The sequence below is a fragment of the Carettochelys insculpta genome, chromosome 23, assembly GCF_033958435.1.
Source record: "Carettochelys insculpta isolate YL-2023 chromosome 23, ASM3395843v1, whole genome shotgun sequence".
NCBI classification, from domain to species: domain Eukaryota; kingdom Metazoa; phylum Chordata; order Testudines; family Carettochelyidae; genus Carettochelys; species Carettochelys insculpta.
Window position 1 is genome coordinate 14,101,021 of NC_134159.1, and position 13,367 is coordinate 14,114,387.

The window sequence follows — 13,367 nt, forward strand, 5'->3', positions numbered from 1 at the left end:
AGGGGCGGGGCCCTGGCTCCACACTCCAGGAAGAGGTGGGATTTAAAGGGCCCAAGGCTCCAGCTGCACGCTGTGGTAGTGGCAGGGAACCCCGAGGCTCTTTTGAATTGCCAGGCCCTGGGACAGCTGCTCCCTTTGTCATCCCCTCGACCCCTATCAGTGGTCCTGTTTATAAGGTTTTAACTGCTGCCCATCACCCTAGTATCTGAGCACCTTCCGTGTTAAAACAGTAGCAGTAGATCCTCAAAAGGACTAGGCCCCAAACTTGCATTGACTCCATAGGATGTCAATGGGAGTTAGGTACCTACAAAACTTTGAGAACTTAGGCCCTAGGCCTTAGTAGTCTTCCTGAAATCTCAGATGGTTGTCCCTTTTCAGGGTAAAAACTCTGCTTGGGTTAAGAGGGTTGTTGTTTTAAAATGTTGTCATTGAAAGTAATTAAGGAATTAATTTGCCTCTCTTTCTTCAAGGATGACTTTGCTTGGTTGTTGGGCCTGTGCTTATGTTTTGTTTCCATTCAGGTGAAAGACAAATCAAGGCTCAATAAAGTTCTAGATGTAACTAACATAAAGAGAATTGCATGAAGCCCCCAGAAAAGAAGTGGGGATCTTGGACTTTCTGAACAATTCAGGCCACTGATTTTTATTGAATCTGACAGCCTTCTCCCCCTCCTCACCAGTACTAATTTGGTTATGAGTCTCACCAAGCTTCAATAATTCACCTCCTTGCCCTGAGGTCACCAGCCTGACTTGTTTAGGGCCAGCGAGTGAAATACCCTCGTAAAACACCTTCCAGGGATGGCTAATTTATGGAGGAAAGAAACAACATCCTTCCCTTGGTGCCACTTAACTTTTCATTTTATATTTGCAATAATTGCTAAGGACATCTGGAAAAACTGCCCGCCACTCCACGGAGAAAACCAGGGCAGAAGGGCAGAATATTCTAAGGGCAAATTCAAGTCATTGCACTGGGGGGTCAGAGCAACAGAGTGGGTTTCAGAAGAGCTGTGGTCTGCTCTTTGGTAAGCCACTACCTTTTTGCATAATACTGAACAAATTACTGGTGGTCTCATTTTCAGAAGGGCCCAGCGCTACTGTTCCCCATAAGCTGAACACTTGGGCAGTGCAGCACCTAATTTTTTTCCCTCTATGGGCAGAATAAATTTTGTTATGTGCAGCAAGCCATGTGTGGATGTGCACCACCAGCAGAAACATGTTGTCGGCTGCAGGTGCCTGTGGGCATTCTGCTAATCAGCTGGACAGCACCTGAGTCTCTTCCGGATGGCGGCCCAAAAGCTCAGCTTACAGGGAACACCAGCGGCCACCCAGGAGAGATACAGGTACAACACAGCTGATTAGCAGAAGGCCCACAGCTCCCAGAGCCAGCAGCTAGTGTGTGCTTCTACTGGTGGTGCACATCCATCCATCCCTCGGTGCACACAACAAAATTGATTCCATATACGGATAGAAAAAATTAGTGGAAAAATTGCTCAGGACCTACAGGACCTTTGAACACTATGCTACAAGCTGGCTCAGTTTCCCCATCTGCCTCTGTATAATAATCATCCTCATAAGGCTAATCTACCTTTGAACGGCGCGTTGGAGTTCACTGTGGAAACCCAGCTCCATGTACATGAAAATTCCGACTACCCTTCCTCATCAAGGTCAGAGACAAACATTATTATTAGCTCAAGTGCAAGTCCCTCTGTGGGGCCCCGGGTGACTGTACAGAGTGCGCCAGTGGCTGTGTTAATAAGTGACAGCATTTCTGCGTGTGGCCTGTCTCCTCCTTACCCTGCTTGTAGCGCTGCAGCCACGGCGCCCGGCGGCAGCGTGGGTTAGCGTGCGGCAGGGCGGACAGGCGGCGTTCTGAGCCCTTCGCAGCCACGCGTGAAGGTGGCAGGCGCGTGGAGGGGGGGGGGGAGAGAAGGCGAACCCCAGGGGGCGCCGTTGGGAGACAGGGGCCAAGGTTCCCAAGGCGCTGACTTCCAGCTGCCGCTTCCCCGGGCTCGCTGCACCTTTAAAAGTCCGAGCACGTTGCCGCGCTGATTAGCCATTAACCTGATGGGGCTGTTTCCCGGGGGGTGGTGTTTCTCGCCAGCCCTGCAATACGAGAAGAGAAGAGCTGAGCAGGCAGTGGGGTGGCTTTGCCAGCCCTCTTCTCTCTCGATCTCCCCCCTCCCTTAGCGGCCATTCAGATTGCATGCAAATCTCCAGCTCTGCTCAGCCGGCAGGAGGAGATTGGAGGCGAGGGAGGGTTTCTCCCTGACTGGAGCTGGGGGGATCCTCTGGGGGGAGCTTTTGCCTTCTCTTCCCCCCTTCCCAAGAGCCTCCCTTGGGTGCGCCCGGGCTGCAGCCGGCAGGCCGGCTTTGTTCCGGGGACAAGCGGGGGGTTTGGTCCGCCGCTGGCGGCGCCGCTTGGGTTTCTTTTGTGCGGCGATGGGGGGAAGGCGGAGCGGGGCCGCGGCGCTGTGCGCCTGGGCTCTGGCGCTGCTGGCCGCGGGGCCGGGGCGCTGCTCGGGCAGCTGTCCCGAGAGGGAACTGGAGCGGAGAGAGGAGGAGGCCAACGTGGTGCTGACCGGCACGGTGGAGGAAATCATGAACGTGGACCCGGTTCATCACACCTACTCCTGCAAGGTAAAGTGGCGGGGCGAGCCCCCCCCCCCCCGCCTTCTGTACTGGAACTGAACGGGAGGGGGCGAGGCGGTGTGTAAACGGCAGCGTGTAAACCGCTCCGGAGTGACTCCCTTTTGGAGGGGTGTATCCCTTCCATCTGCTCCCCGCCGCCCCAGCTCTCCCAACTTGTTGCCTTCCCCGCACCCACCAGCTGCAGCTGGGCAGTAGCCCACGACTGAGGAGGCTGTAATAAACCGTGGAAAATCTCCCTCTCCATCCTACCCCCACCCCAAAAATCCCTGCCCAGCGAGGCAGCCGCTCCTCTCCGCTCCAGCGACTCACACAAGTTTGCGGCCAACTTGGGGCTTTCGCTCAAAAAAGTTTCCCCTGCCGTGTAATTTCCCCTCCTCAGTGGGTTTTGTTCGCTAAACTTAGAGCTCCAGGGGTTTTGCTTAATTGAAGGAATAAAGTTTTAGATTTAAATTTAAAGGGGAAAAAAAAAACCCTTCCCGAAATAGGGCTTAGAGGGAAGCCGCCGCCGCAGGGAATGGAGCGAGGCGAAACGCATCAGCCTAGGTCAATTTCACGCTTCTGGGCTGGGGCTGGTTTCTCTTCCGCCCCGGGGCATCGTGCTAGAAACACGAGAATTCGGAGCCCCTGGATACCCGTGTAAATCCACCGGCTTCGGTGGGCTTCCTCCTGCCTTCCGCCAGCGTCACCGAGGAGACTCCGGCCCCTTGCCCTGCTCTCCGCTCCCTCCCGACCCCTAACTCCTAGCAAGTGCGCTGAGCAAACCGTGACCTCCCTCCCATCGCAGCGGTCCAAAGAAATCAGAAGCAACGCCCCCCCACCCCCACCTCCAGCCGCTTAATCTCCGTTCCTGGAAAGTTAATCTGGAAACCACTCTCCAATATTTATTTTAATCCTGTCCCGTAGTAAAACTTTAAATCTGCACGAGTCCCTTTTGCTGCAGGAACATGTGTTTTTTATTGGAGGACTTGAGGCTTCGGTGTGTAATTATATATATTTTTAGAACGCAGGAATTGTGTGTGGTTTTTTGAGCTCAAACAACTGACCTGCTTCAAGGGGAATCCACAAAGGTTGCTTTGAAAAGGGTTTCCCCCCACCCACTCTCTAACGTTGGATGACTTCTGGTTGGGGAGGCTCAAAATTAGGTGCTTGTGCGGTTCCCTTGCTGTGAAGTCAGCTCCATGTTTGCTCCAAAAGCATCTTGAGTGTCTTAAACAATAGCTTGGGTTGAACTAGGAGTCTGGCCTCTGGCTATGTTTTTTTTTTCCTTTCTTGTAAAGCTAAGAGACAGCACGGGGCCTGAGCAACCTGAAATGCCATCCCATTGCCTGGTTGCCAGCAAACATACTGCAAGGTTTAACCCTTTCCAGGAAGGGAGTCCTCCTGCAGTGACTCACCACTTGAGTTTTGGTGAGGGCCTGGTGTGGTATGCAGAGCGCTGGGTGGGGTCATTCTTCTTTCCCCATTTAAATGGACCTTCTTAATGTGGACAGTTTTGAGGTTTAAGCTGGTAGGTGACTCTTAGGCAGGACCTGGCAGGGTTCCATTTATTTTTTCCATCCATGGGTGAAATAAATTTTATGTGTTGTGGTATATGGGGATGTGCACCTCGAGTCAAAACATATGCTGGGCGCACTCTGCTAATTGTCTCGGCTGTATCTGAATCTCTCTTGGGTGGCTACCCAAGTGCTCAGCTTATAGTGTACACGGGGGCCAGCACTGGTATCCAGACAGGAGATCGCTTCCACACCTGGCTGGCTAAGAGCAGCCCAGAGACAGGTTGTCCTTGTTGGCTCTTTCTGCCATTTGAAGACCTCTACTTTACCCTCGTGTGTGTTGCTGTTCTTGCCCCCTTTGTTCCCCCCCCCCCCCCCCCCACAAAACCCATCAAAGCACACTCCACACCCCAGTCTAATAAACTAGGTCATAGACCATCCAGGTGAGGAAAGGGCAAAATTCCTTCTCATTTTCCCCCCATGTGGAATAAATTTTATGTGCACAGAGGCATCTGTGGATGTGCACCACCAATAGAAGCCCATGCTGCTGCTGGCTGTGGGCACTCTGCTAATTAGCTCAGCACATTAATCTCTCCTGGGTGGCTGCCCAAATGCGCAGCTTACAGAGAAGACTGGTGCAGGGCCCTTTGTCAAGTACCTGAAAACTTAATAAGCAATTGCAAGCAATTGGAGTCCAATGGCCGGGTGGGGAAGATAAAATTGAATGGGAGCTGGGCGGCACCAGTGCACCAGGAGGCCCAGTGCCAAAGGCTCATAATTAAAGTAGAAGGGATAAGTGCCTCATTACAGGGGGTGGGGAGGGAATGTTAGAAACCAACACTCGCTGGACCCCTGCAAACTTGTAATAAATGCATTTGCTGTAAGAAAGCAACATCCAGCAGCAAAACCCTAGCAACCCACTTCATTTGCATTCATATTTTCTAGTACAGGCACTCTTGTCCAGCAACATCTGTAATCTGGCATGAGTTTAGCTAGCTGGATGTCCATTTATCATAGGTGTGCCCAAGTTTCCTGTGGTCCCGTAAAGTTTGTTCCCAGCCACCAGTCCTGGCTTTCTGTGTTCTGGGCTGTTAAGCTGTAATTTACCCCAAATGTCTTTTAAGAGCCCAGGAAGCAGTGGTAGTGTTGGTAATGCTGCTAGACAGTATGACCTCCCGTGGTCTGGCAAATTCTCTCCTCTGGCAGTGGTCAGGTGCTGGATTAGAAGGATTCAACCTGTATCCCAATCCCACTCGCTCTGCAGCTCTCCTGACAGTTTGCCTATGCTGTAGAAGGTATATGCTGCAAGCACCCGTCATCCACTTGGAACAGAGGCCTTTGAGTCACTGCGGATACAGCAGTTTCTTGAAAACTTCAGCTGAAAGTGTACCTGTGCTCAGAAGAGCTTCTAATGCTATTAGCCATTAGTAACAGGACTAAGCAAAGACAGGCAGTGTCATAATGCCACTATGTAAATCCACGGTGCACTCATTCACATTGAACACTGTGTCCAGTTCTTGTAGCCCTGCTGTAGAAGGGATAGAGACTAACTGGAAAAAGCGCAGAGAGAAGGCAACAAAGACGATGATGAGTATGGAACTGCTTCCATGTAAGAAAGCACTTGGAGCAGTGGTTCCCAACCTTTTCACCAGTTGCCCCCCCCAAAGCCTTCAGGGACCCTCATCAAACCAGTTCCAGCCCCTGTGTACACTTCATTCAATGAAAAAGGAAATCACAGCGTAGATTTTCAGGCAGCGATTAATAACATTATTAGAAGAGATTTAATTTAAAAATTGATTGTAGCTTTGCAATTTATTTAAAACTTGTTTTCTAAGATGACTTTTAATCTCTTATTTTTTGTCATGGGCTCTCTGATCCAGGCACCCCAGGTTGGGAATCCCTGACTTACAGTTTAGGGCTGTTCATTTTAGAAGAGAGGACCTGGTGGAGGGGCAGGGAATATGATGGAGGACTGTAAATCATGAATGATGTTGTTTACCCTTTCCCACAAGACAAGACAGGGGTCACTTAATAGGCAGCAAGTTTAACACGAACTAGAGGGAATACTTTTTTCACAAGCATCCAGTTAACTTGTGGAACTCATTACTGTGGCAGGTTGGAATGGGCAAAAGCATAACTGGGTTTAAAAAAGGAATATGGGCGTGTATGGAAGGTTGGCTCTTCAGTACTGGTTTGAGCATTGGCCTGCTAAGCCCAGGGTTGTGAGCTCAATCTCTGAGGAGGGCATTTAGGGATCTGGGGCAAATTAGATTTAAAAAAAAAAATCTGAGGATGGTGATAGGTTCTGCTGTTAGGGCAGGGAACTGGACTCAATGACCTCTCAAGGTCCCGTCCAGTGCTACGAGCTAGGTATATGTCCATATGGTAGCGCCCTGATGGGCAGGGGTGCAGCCCTATGCTTGCATGAGCCTAAATTTCTGATAAGCAGAAGCTGGGGGGGTGGGAAGACAGACATGAATGGTTCAACTGCCAGAGACACGCCCCCTGCAGTTTTGGTAATGGCCACTGTCAGGCTAATAGCTCCTTGGCTTTACCCAGTATAATGGTTGTTACTGGGATGATCCAAGCTGCGGGCTGCAGGGAGGACTCTGCTGGGTTGGGTGTGGCTTTTATTTTTAGCCACTACCTAGAACTGTACCCCACTCTACCCAGCTATTGTCCACATTCCTGGCCAAAGAGAGGTGCTTGCTCAGCAGGACTCCTTCCCATGCAGGCTTGTAGAGGGTGTATTTTCTGGAGGGGGAAGTTGCACTTCTGCAAGTGCTATGGTTTGCCAAACCCTTCACAAGGGGGTATTTGAAGCGAAATGTAGCCTAGAGGGAAAGGCGTTTCCCAGAGGTGCAGAATATCCCTCCTGCAACTGGAAAACGGAAGCAGCTTTGCAGGTAGCTGGAGTGACGTGCACTTAAGCAAAACTCAAGAGGTTTCCCTGCAGGCAAATGCCGGGAGCTCCTCATTCGGCAGTGGGTTGATGTCTCTAAAGAAACTAAAGCGCTGCCCAGGAAGGAGGCGGCAGCAGAGTTATTGCTGGATCTCAGCAGGCTGGGAAAAGGAGAGCTGATGACAGCAACAGGTCTAGACCAGACTCTGGGCAAAATTCCACCCCTGCGGCTCTGCCAACACTCCTAGTCTGGAGTGGCGGCAGCTCTCTGCTTTTCCATAGCTGGCTTGTTTGGGAGTAGAGTCATGCCACGCACCTACGGGCCACTCCATTACTGAGCAAAAATGCTACTGACACCAGCAGGGAGCTGCTCTTTCCAACCCCTGAGCAACACAGTTACATGGACATAAGTTGTGTAGGGAAGCACTCAGTTCCCAGAGCACGTGGCCTCACCTCACTTACGTATCAGCCAAATCCAGGTCTCCCACTATTAGCATGTTACTCGAAGGCAGGGTTCCTGCTAACTTTTTCCATCCCTGGGTGGAATAAATTTTGTGTGCACTAAGATGTTCAGATGTGCACCACCCATAGAAACACATGCTGCTGGGTGTGGGTGCTCTGTTAATCAGCTCGGTGGCACGCTAATTGCTCCTGAGCGGCTGCCCAAGGGCTCGGCTTACAGGGAACGCAGCTTGGAGGTAACCTATATGCTTCCTGCATTATAGGGAGCAGAGCCTATACGTCTGCCAAGGCTTCCTAATTAGACCCAACATCAAGGCACTACCAGTAGATGCTCCAGTCAAGAAATTTAGCTGGAATCCCACTAAGTTTGTTAGATGGAGCATCTACTGATAGTGCCTTGATGTCAGGTCCATTAGTAACGGAGAGGTGGCCGTGTTAGTCTGTACTCCAACAAAACAAAGCAGCAGAAATGTAGCACTTTACAGAGTAACAAAATGATCTATGTGGTGATGAGCTTTCATGGGACAGACCCACTTCAGAACAATTTCATTTCCAATACAGACTGATGTTCACTAGGACACAAGAATAACTTAGGTTTGAGAGGAAGTGGAGAACACCAATACCTGGGCTGCAAATAGATTGAAATCCACCAGGGATAGAGGAAGAATGATGCCCATTAGCCATTGGGGAAAAGCTTAAAATGCAGTCTTTGTCCCATACTGTTGCTGAGGAGCCAAGTATGAAAGAACTAGACCTAGGGCAGGCCTATACTACAGGGGAGGGTTGAATTAAGGGATGCAATTCTAGTTTGTTAATTACATAGCTAGAGCCTATGTACCTTAGTTCAGGCTTCCAAACCATCTCTACTAAGGGCCTGCTTCCATTGACTTCCCTTATGCCTATTGGCAGTGGGGGTGGGGTGGGAACAGAAGTATCTAGGGTTACCATATGTTAACTTTCAAAAAAAAGAGGCCCCTTTGTTTTATCCAGTAACCCTGGGAGTACTGGCACCAGCAAAGGAGCCCTGTAAGTGTGATTTTTGGTGTCCCTAGTAGGTGCACAAAATTGAACTCTGGAAGGTTGACCGCAGCAGGGTGATCTTCCCTCTAGTGAAGAGGTTCCCCGAGGTCCTGTGCCTGAAAAGTTGCCCTTCTCAAGAAGGAAAATCAGCAGGTCTCTGTGTTAATGCAACAGTTGTGACTGTATCAGAGGGGTTGCCGTGTTAGTCTGTCGCTTTGAGAACAACAAGAAGTCCTGTGACACGTTATAGACTGTGTGACCCTTCCCATTAATCTCACCAAGGAGCAAATTAATGGCCAGCAGCGATTTGAGGATGTTTCTCTATAAACGCTGGGTTTAATTTCCTCTATCAGCCCAAACATGCTTATCTCTGTATATCAAAGGCTTCATCTTTGATGGTTAGCATTTAAGGGGAAGGAATGATACATGCTAATGCAGCAAACATGAGCGTGTTCTCCAAATATTTCCAGGTCTGTTCTTCACAGACCACCCAGAGCATCCACTCTTTTGGACAGGTACTTAAGTTAACTCCTGCCAAGAACTTGGTCTTTAGGTTTATTTTGCGCTAAGAGAAAGCTGCTGTGAAATAGATGTGGGATTTCAGAGGTAGCCCTTGGTGTCATGGAACCATGGCTAGCCATGCTGTCGTAAGGCAAGGGGTAGACTTCTTCTTGCTAGCTTAGCCAGCAGAATCATTTCTGTATCTTGGAGACTTTTGCCCTTCTGCGTGGCTGTAGCCAAGGGCAAAATGTGGCCAGCCGCATTAAGGCGAGTCGGAGAAGGGCTCTTCTGCAAGACATGTGACTGAATTTCAGCACAAATCATATGTCGGTTTCATTTGTTTGAAAGTATTTTAAATAAAGATTAAAATGAAACAAACCAGGCCAACAGTAACAGTGGCACTGCCAAGCTTCAACATTTAAAAACTGAGTCATGCCAAACAAGTGAGATTTTCTGGGGAGATATTTGGGGTTCTTCTTATTTCCCTTCTGGCTTTTTCTTGGCAGCCACAAGGGCTCAAACTTCCTCAAAAAGCCGAGTCTCATGCAGCCCCTTGCATTCAAGAGTTGGGTGGTTTTGAAAAAAGAACTAAAGAAAGTCATGATCTCTGCTGATATGGGAAGGACTAACTTTAACTAATTCTGGCAGTGCATGTTAACCAAACTTTTTCCTTCCCTTGTGCTGGGCACTTTTTTTCCCAGTGTAGCCAATGAGTCAGCAGCAGGGATCCCTCTCTTTTTTTTCTTTTTTCCCCCCCACATGGCTGGAATAAAATTTGTATGTGTGGATGTGCACTGCCAATAAAGCACGTGCTGGTAGCCAGGGGTGCTCTGCTAATCAGCTGGACAGCACTCGAGTTTCCCCAAGTGGCTGCCCATGTGTTCAGATTAGAGGACACTAGCCTCCAGAGAGAGCAACAAGAAGTCATGTGGCACCTTATAGACTAACAGACATTTTGGAGCGTAAGCTTGGGTGGGCAAAGACCCGCTTCATGTCTCATGCATCTGATGAAGTGGGTCTTTGCCCATGGAAGCTGATGCAGCACCTTATAGACTAGCAGATATTTTGGAACAAAAAGCAGTCAAGTAGCACTTTAAAGACTAGCAAAATAGTTTATTAGGTGAGCTTTCGTGGGACAGACCCACTTCTTCAGACATTCAGAAGAAGAAGTGGGTCTGTCCCACGAAAGCTCACCTAATAAACTATTTTGCTAGTCTTTAAAGTGCTACTTGACTGCTTTTTGTTTTGATAGTGTATAGACTAGCACGGCTTCCTCTCTGTTACTATTCAACATGCAAGATATTTTGGAGCAAGGCTTCTTGTTCTCGAAACTGCAGACTAAAACGGCTCCCTCTCTGATGCTAGCCTCCCTAATTTTATCTGATGATGAATGGGATGCCCTTAGGTAATGGTCGTCTTTGGTGCGCCTTTCATCCCAGGTATTATAAGAACGAGGAGTGTGAAAAGAGCCCCAGGCTTCTGTTGTTTGGCCTCCTTATCTGACACCTGAATATTTGCAGCACTGAAGCGAAAGTGCTGGCTGCCCCAGCTGAGGGCTTTCCGGCCTCGATGGTGAAAGTATCTGTTCACCATTCAACACCAGTACATCTTCCCGCTACATCAGTGAGTTATTACAGGTTGAACCTCTCTAATCCAGCACCCTCCAGACCTGACTGGTGCCAGACAAGAGAATTTGCCAGACCACGGGAGATCAATATTGTCTGGCACATGCCCAACACTTTCACTGCTTTCTGGGCTCTTAGAAGACATTGAGGGGTAAATTACAGCTAAATAACAGCCAGAGCATTGAGAGCCAGGACTGGTGGCTGGAAACAAACTTTATGGGGCTGTGGGAAACTCGGCCAGACCCTCGAGAAGGGATTGTCCAGCTAACTAAACTCCCCCCGGGTTATGGATGTTGCTGGACAAGAGTTCCAGCTTTGAGAAGTTCAACCTGTAGTTATCCAAGCAGCGATTTTTCTGCGGAGTATGTGGAGGGGCGCTTGCCTTCAGGGCTCAGCCAAAGCAGACTGTGCTTGGTGGATGAGAATGGGGTGTGGTGGGAGCTGCATAGGAAAGTGCCTTGACTTGATTCTGTGGCTAAGCACAAAGTCGAGCAGTTCTACTGCTGCACAGAGCTCTGCTGCTGTAACTAGGGCCCATCGTCTAGTAGGCTGGCAGGGAATCGGGACACTCCCCTTTGCCTTTTGCAGAGCTCTCAGCAGCTCTAATCCGATGTAAGCGGGGAGCCGCATTCCTTAGCGCTCCGCGTTCCGGCCTCGCCTCTGGTGGGGTGTTCCCAGTGGCCCAGATTATGGCCTCGTTCTCTGTCTCACCTGGGAGTACTTGTGTGGTGTAGCTGTCTCTCCTGGTGTGAATGCAGGGGCTCCTGTCAGATCAGAAGAGAGGAAAAGCTGCCTGTTGGTCCCCCTGCTCTCCAGGGGAAGCTGCCCTGTCTGCTGGCTGGCTGCCTCCACGAGGGCTAGGAAGAGTGAAGCAGTTGGACTTTGAAATAGGCTGTGGCTAGGACTGAGTCAGGCGGAGAAAACTGCTTCTCAAAGCACTTGCTTTCCCTGCCCACCTTTTCCCCAGCCTCTGAAGTTTGCAAAGTGCCGCCTCGGCTCTGAGGTGGGCTGCCTGGGAACAGGGAATGCTTCCTGAGCTTGTGCAATTAGACAGTGGTTTAAATGAACATGAGCACAAGGGGTGAAGTCCTGGCGGTCAGGAGCCCTGGCAATGGGGTGCAGGTGGAGCAGGGGTTGTGGAAAAGCAACACTTGAGCCCCCTACCTTGGGTTCTAGCATCTGCTTGCACCGCCCAAGTCCCTTTGTGTGCCCCTGAGAAGGGGTTGGCTCGGTTGCAATGGTAGGGAAGTACAGACTGGTGCTAAGCAGGTTGGAACCCAGGGCTTGACTGGGGCGTGTCTGGACCTGTCTCTGGCCTCCTGGAAACATCCAGCTGGAGTATCTCCTTTTCCCGCGTTCCAAGTGAGTGCAGCTCCCTGAGCACCTCTGGTCAGGCCTCCGTATTTGAACCTGCCTGTAGACTACTGGGGCCCTTGACTGCTGATCCAGAGGACTTCAGTGTCGCTGACCCTGAGCCTTCAAAAAATGGCCTGGCCCCAAGGAACCGTGAGCGTGGGATTAAGACACCAGCCTGCAGGAGGTGCTGAGCGCAGGGGTGATGATCCTGCCCCAAAGGCAGCAGCTGTGTGTTGTAGCAGGAATAGGCAGGGCAGTCAGCTGGTCAATCCTGAGGCAGGATTGCAGTTGCTGAAGTGGGTGGTAGGTCCTCTGTTGCAAGCTGTGTACCTAGGAGCAGAGAGGAGCCCAGCGTAGGGTGACCAGACCCGCTCATAATAGAGACTTTGCCTTGTTTCGGACTCTGTATCCCCCCTATTGCCCCCACCCATGTCCTTATTTTTCACACAGGCTCCCTAGTTGTGCTAACCCAGCAGTACCCCAAGGATCTGCACATTTCTGACACTTGAATGTTAGAAGCTCTCGGCAGGCTCCTTAGTTTTTCACGCTCTCCCAGCAATGCTTGTTTCCACAGAGGCAGTGGGAAACATTTCTCCAGCCAGCTGTTTCTGCTCTCCTTTCAGGCTTCCTTACTGCAAGGGAAGGATATGGGGGAGTGCCCGTCAGAGCTCCTGGGTCGCCTTGCTAGCTATGCCACAGCTGTGCTTAGTGACCTTGGGCAGAGTGTCTGTCCTGCTCACTCAGTGCCTCAGTTTTCTGGTCTGTAAAATGGGGGTGATGCTGGCCCACTTCCAACATCCAGGGAGCTGTCGGGTGAAAAGCGCTCTAACGCTGGGAAGCCTTTCTCCATAGACACCTGTGTGGAGGGGTCTGAGCCCGGTTTTGAACCTCGCAGATCTCCTTGAGGCTGAGTTGTTAATGTAAACAGCCCCGTCTCTCTTTGGTGGGTGATTTCCAGAGCCTCTCGCTTGCAGAATGCTCCCCTCCTCTGCTGCTGCACTGTTTGAGACAGAAGTTTGCCAGGGGAGTTGGGAGAGCCCAGGAAAGCAGGTGACTGACCTCTGGGCAGCTGGCTTGGCAGAAAACACGGGGGAGGGAAAAGCCAGGGAGGGCTGTCTACACAGGCAATCCCGAGCATTCATGGAGAGGTCAGCTAGGGTCATGGGATCACGCTGGATGGGCCACGATCCTGCCTCACTTGCTAGAAAGCTGCTCTCTTCCCCAGTCTGAAACCTCCAACAGCTCTGCATGAATTCGTCCTGCCCAGGCAGAGTCCTGTGCTTCCTGACTGCTCCCTTTGGAGGAAATCAGTAGCAGGGGGACTTTTAACTCCTGGGCAGTGACCAAGGGACACGCCTGG

The 13,367-nt window shown here is 50.6% G+C and overlaps 1 protein-coding gene across 7 annotated transcripts in view; it reads left to right on the forward strand.

Annotated features, from left to right (window-relative positions):
* The first annotated feature begins 2,303 nt into the window (after positions 1–2,303).
* The window catches only part of AGRN (agrin), a 248,498-nt gene continuing 237,434 nt past the window's right edge, over positions 2,304–13,367 (forward strand). For all 7 annotated transcript variants that reach the window (XM_075018049.1, XM_075018051.1, XM_075018050.1 and 4 more), the window contains exon 1: positions 2,304–2,636. In XM_075018049.1, the coding sequence (XP_074874150.1) occupies positions 2,439–2,636 (198 nt within the window). In that variant the 5' untranslated portion in view covers positions 2,304–2,438. The remainder of the gene's footprint in view (positions 2,637–13,367) is intronic.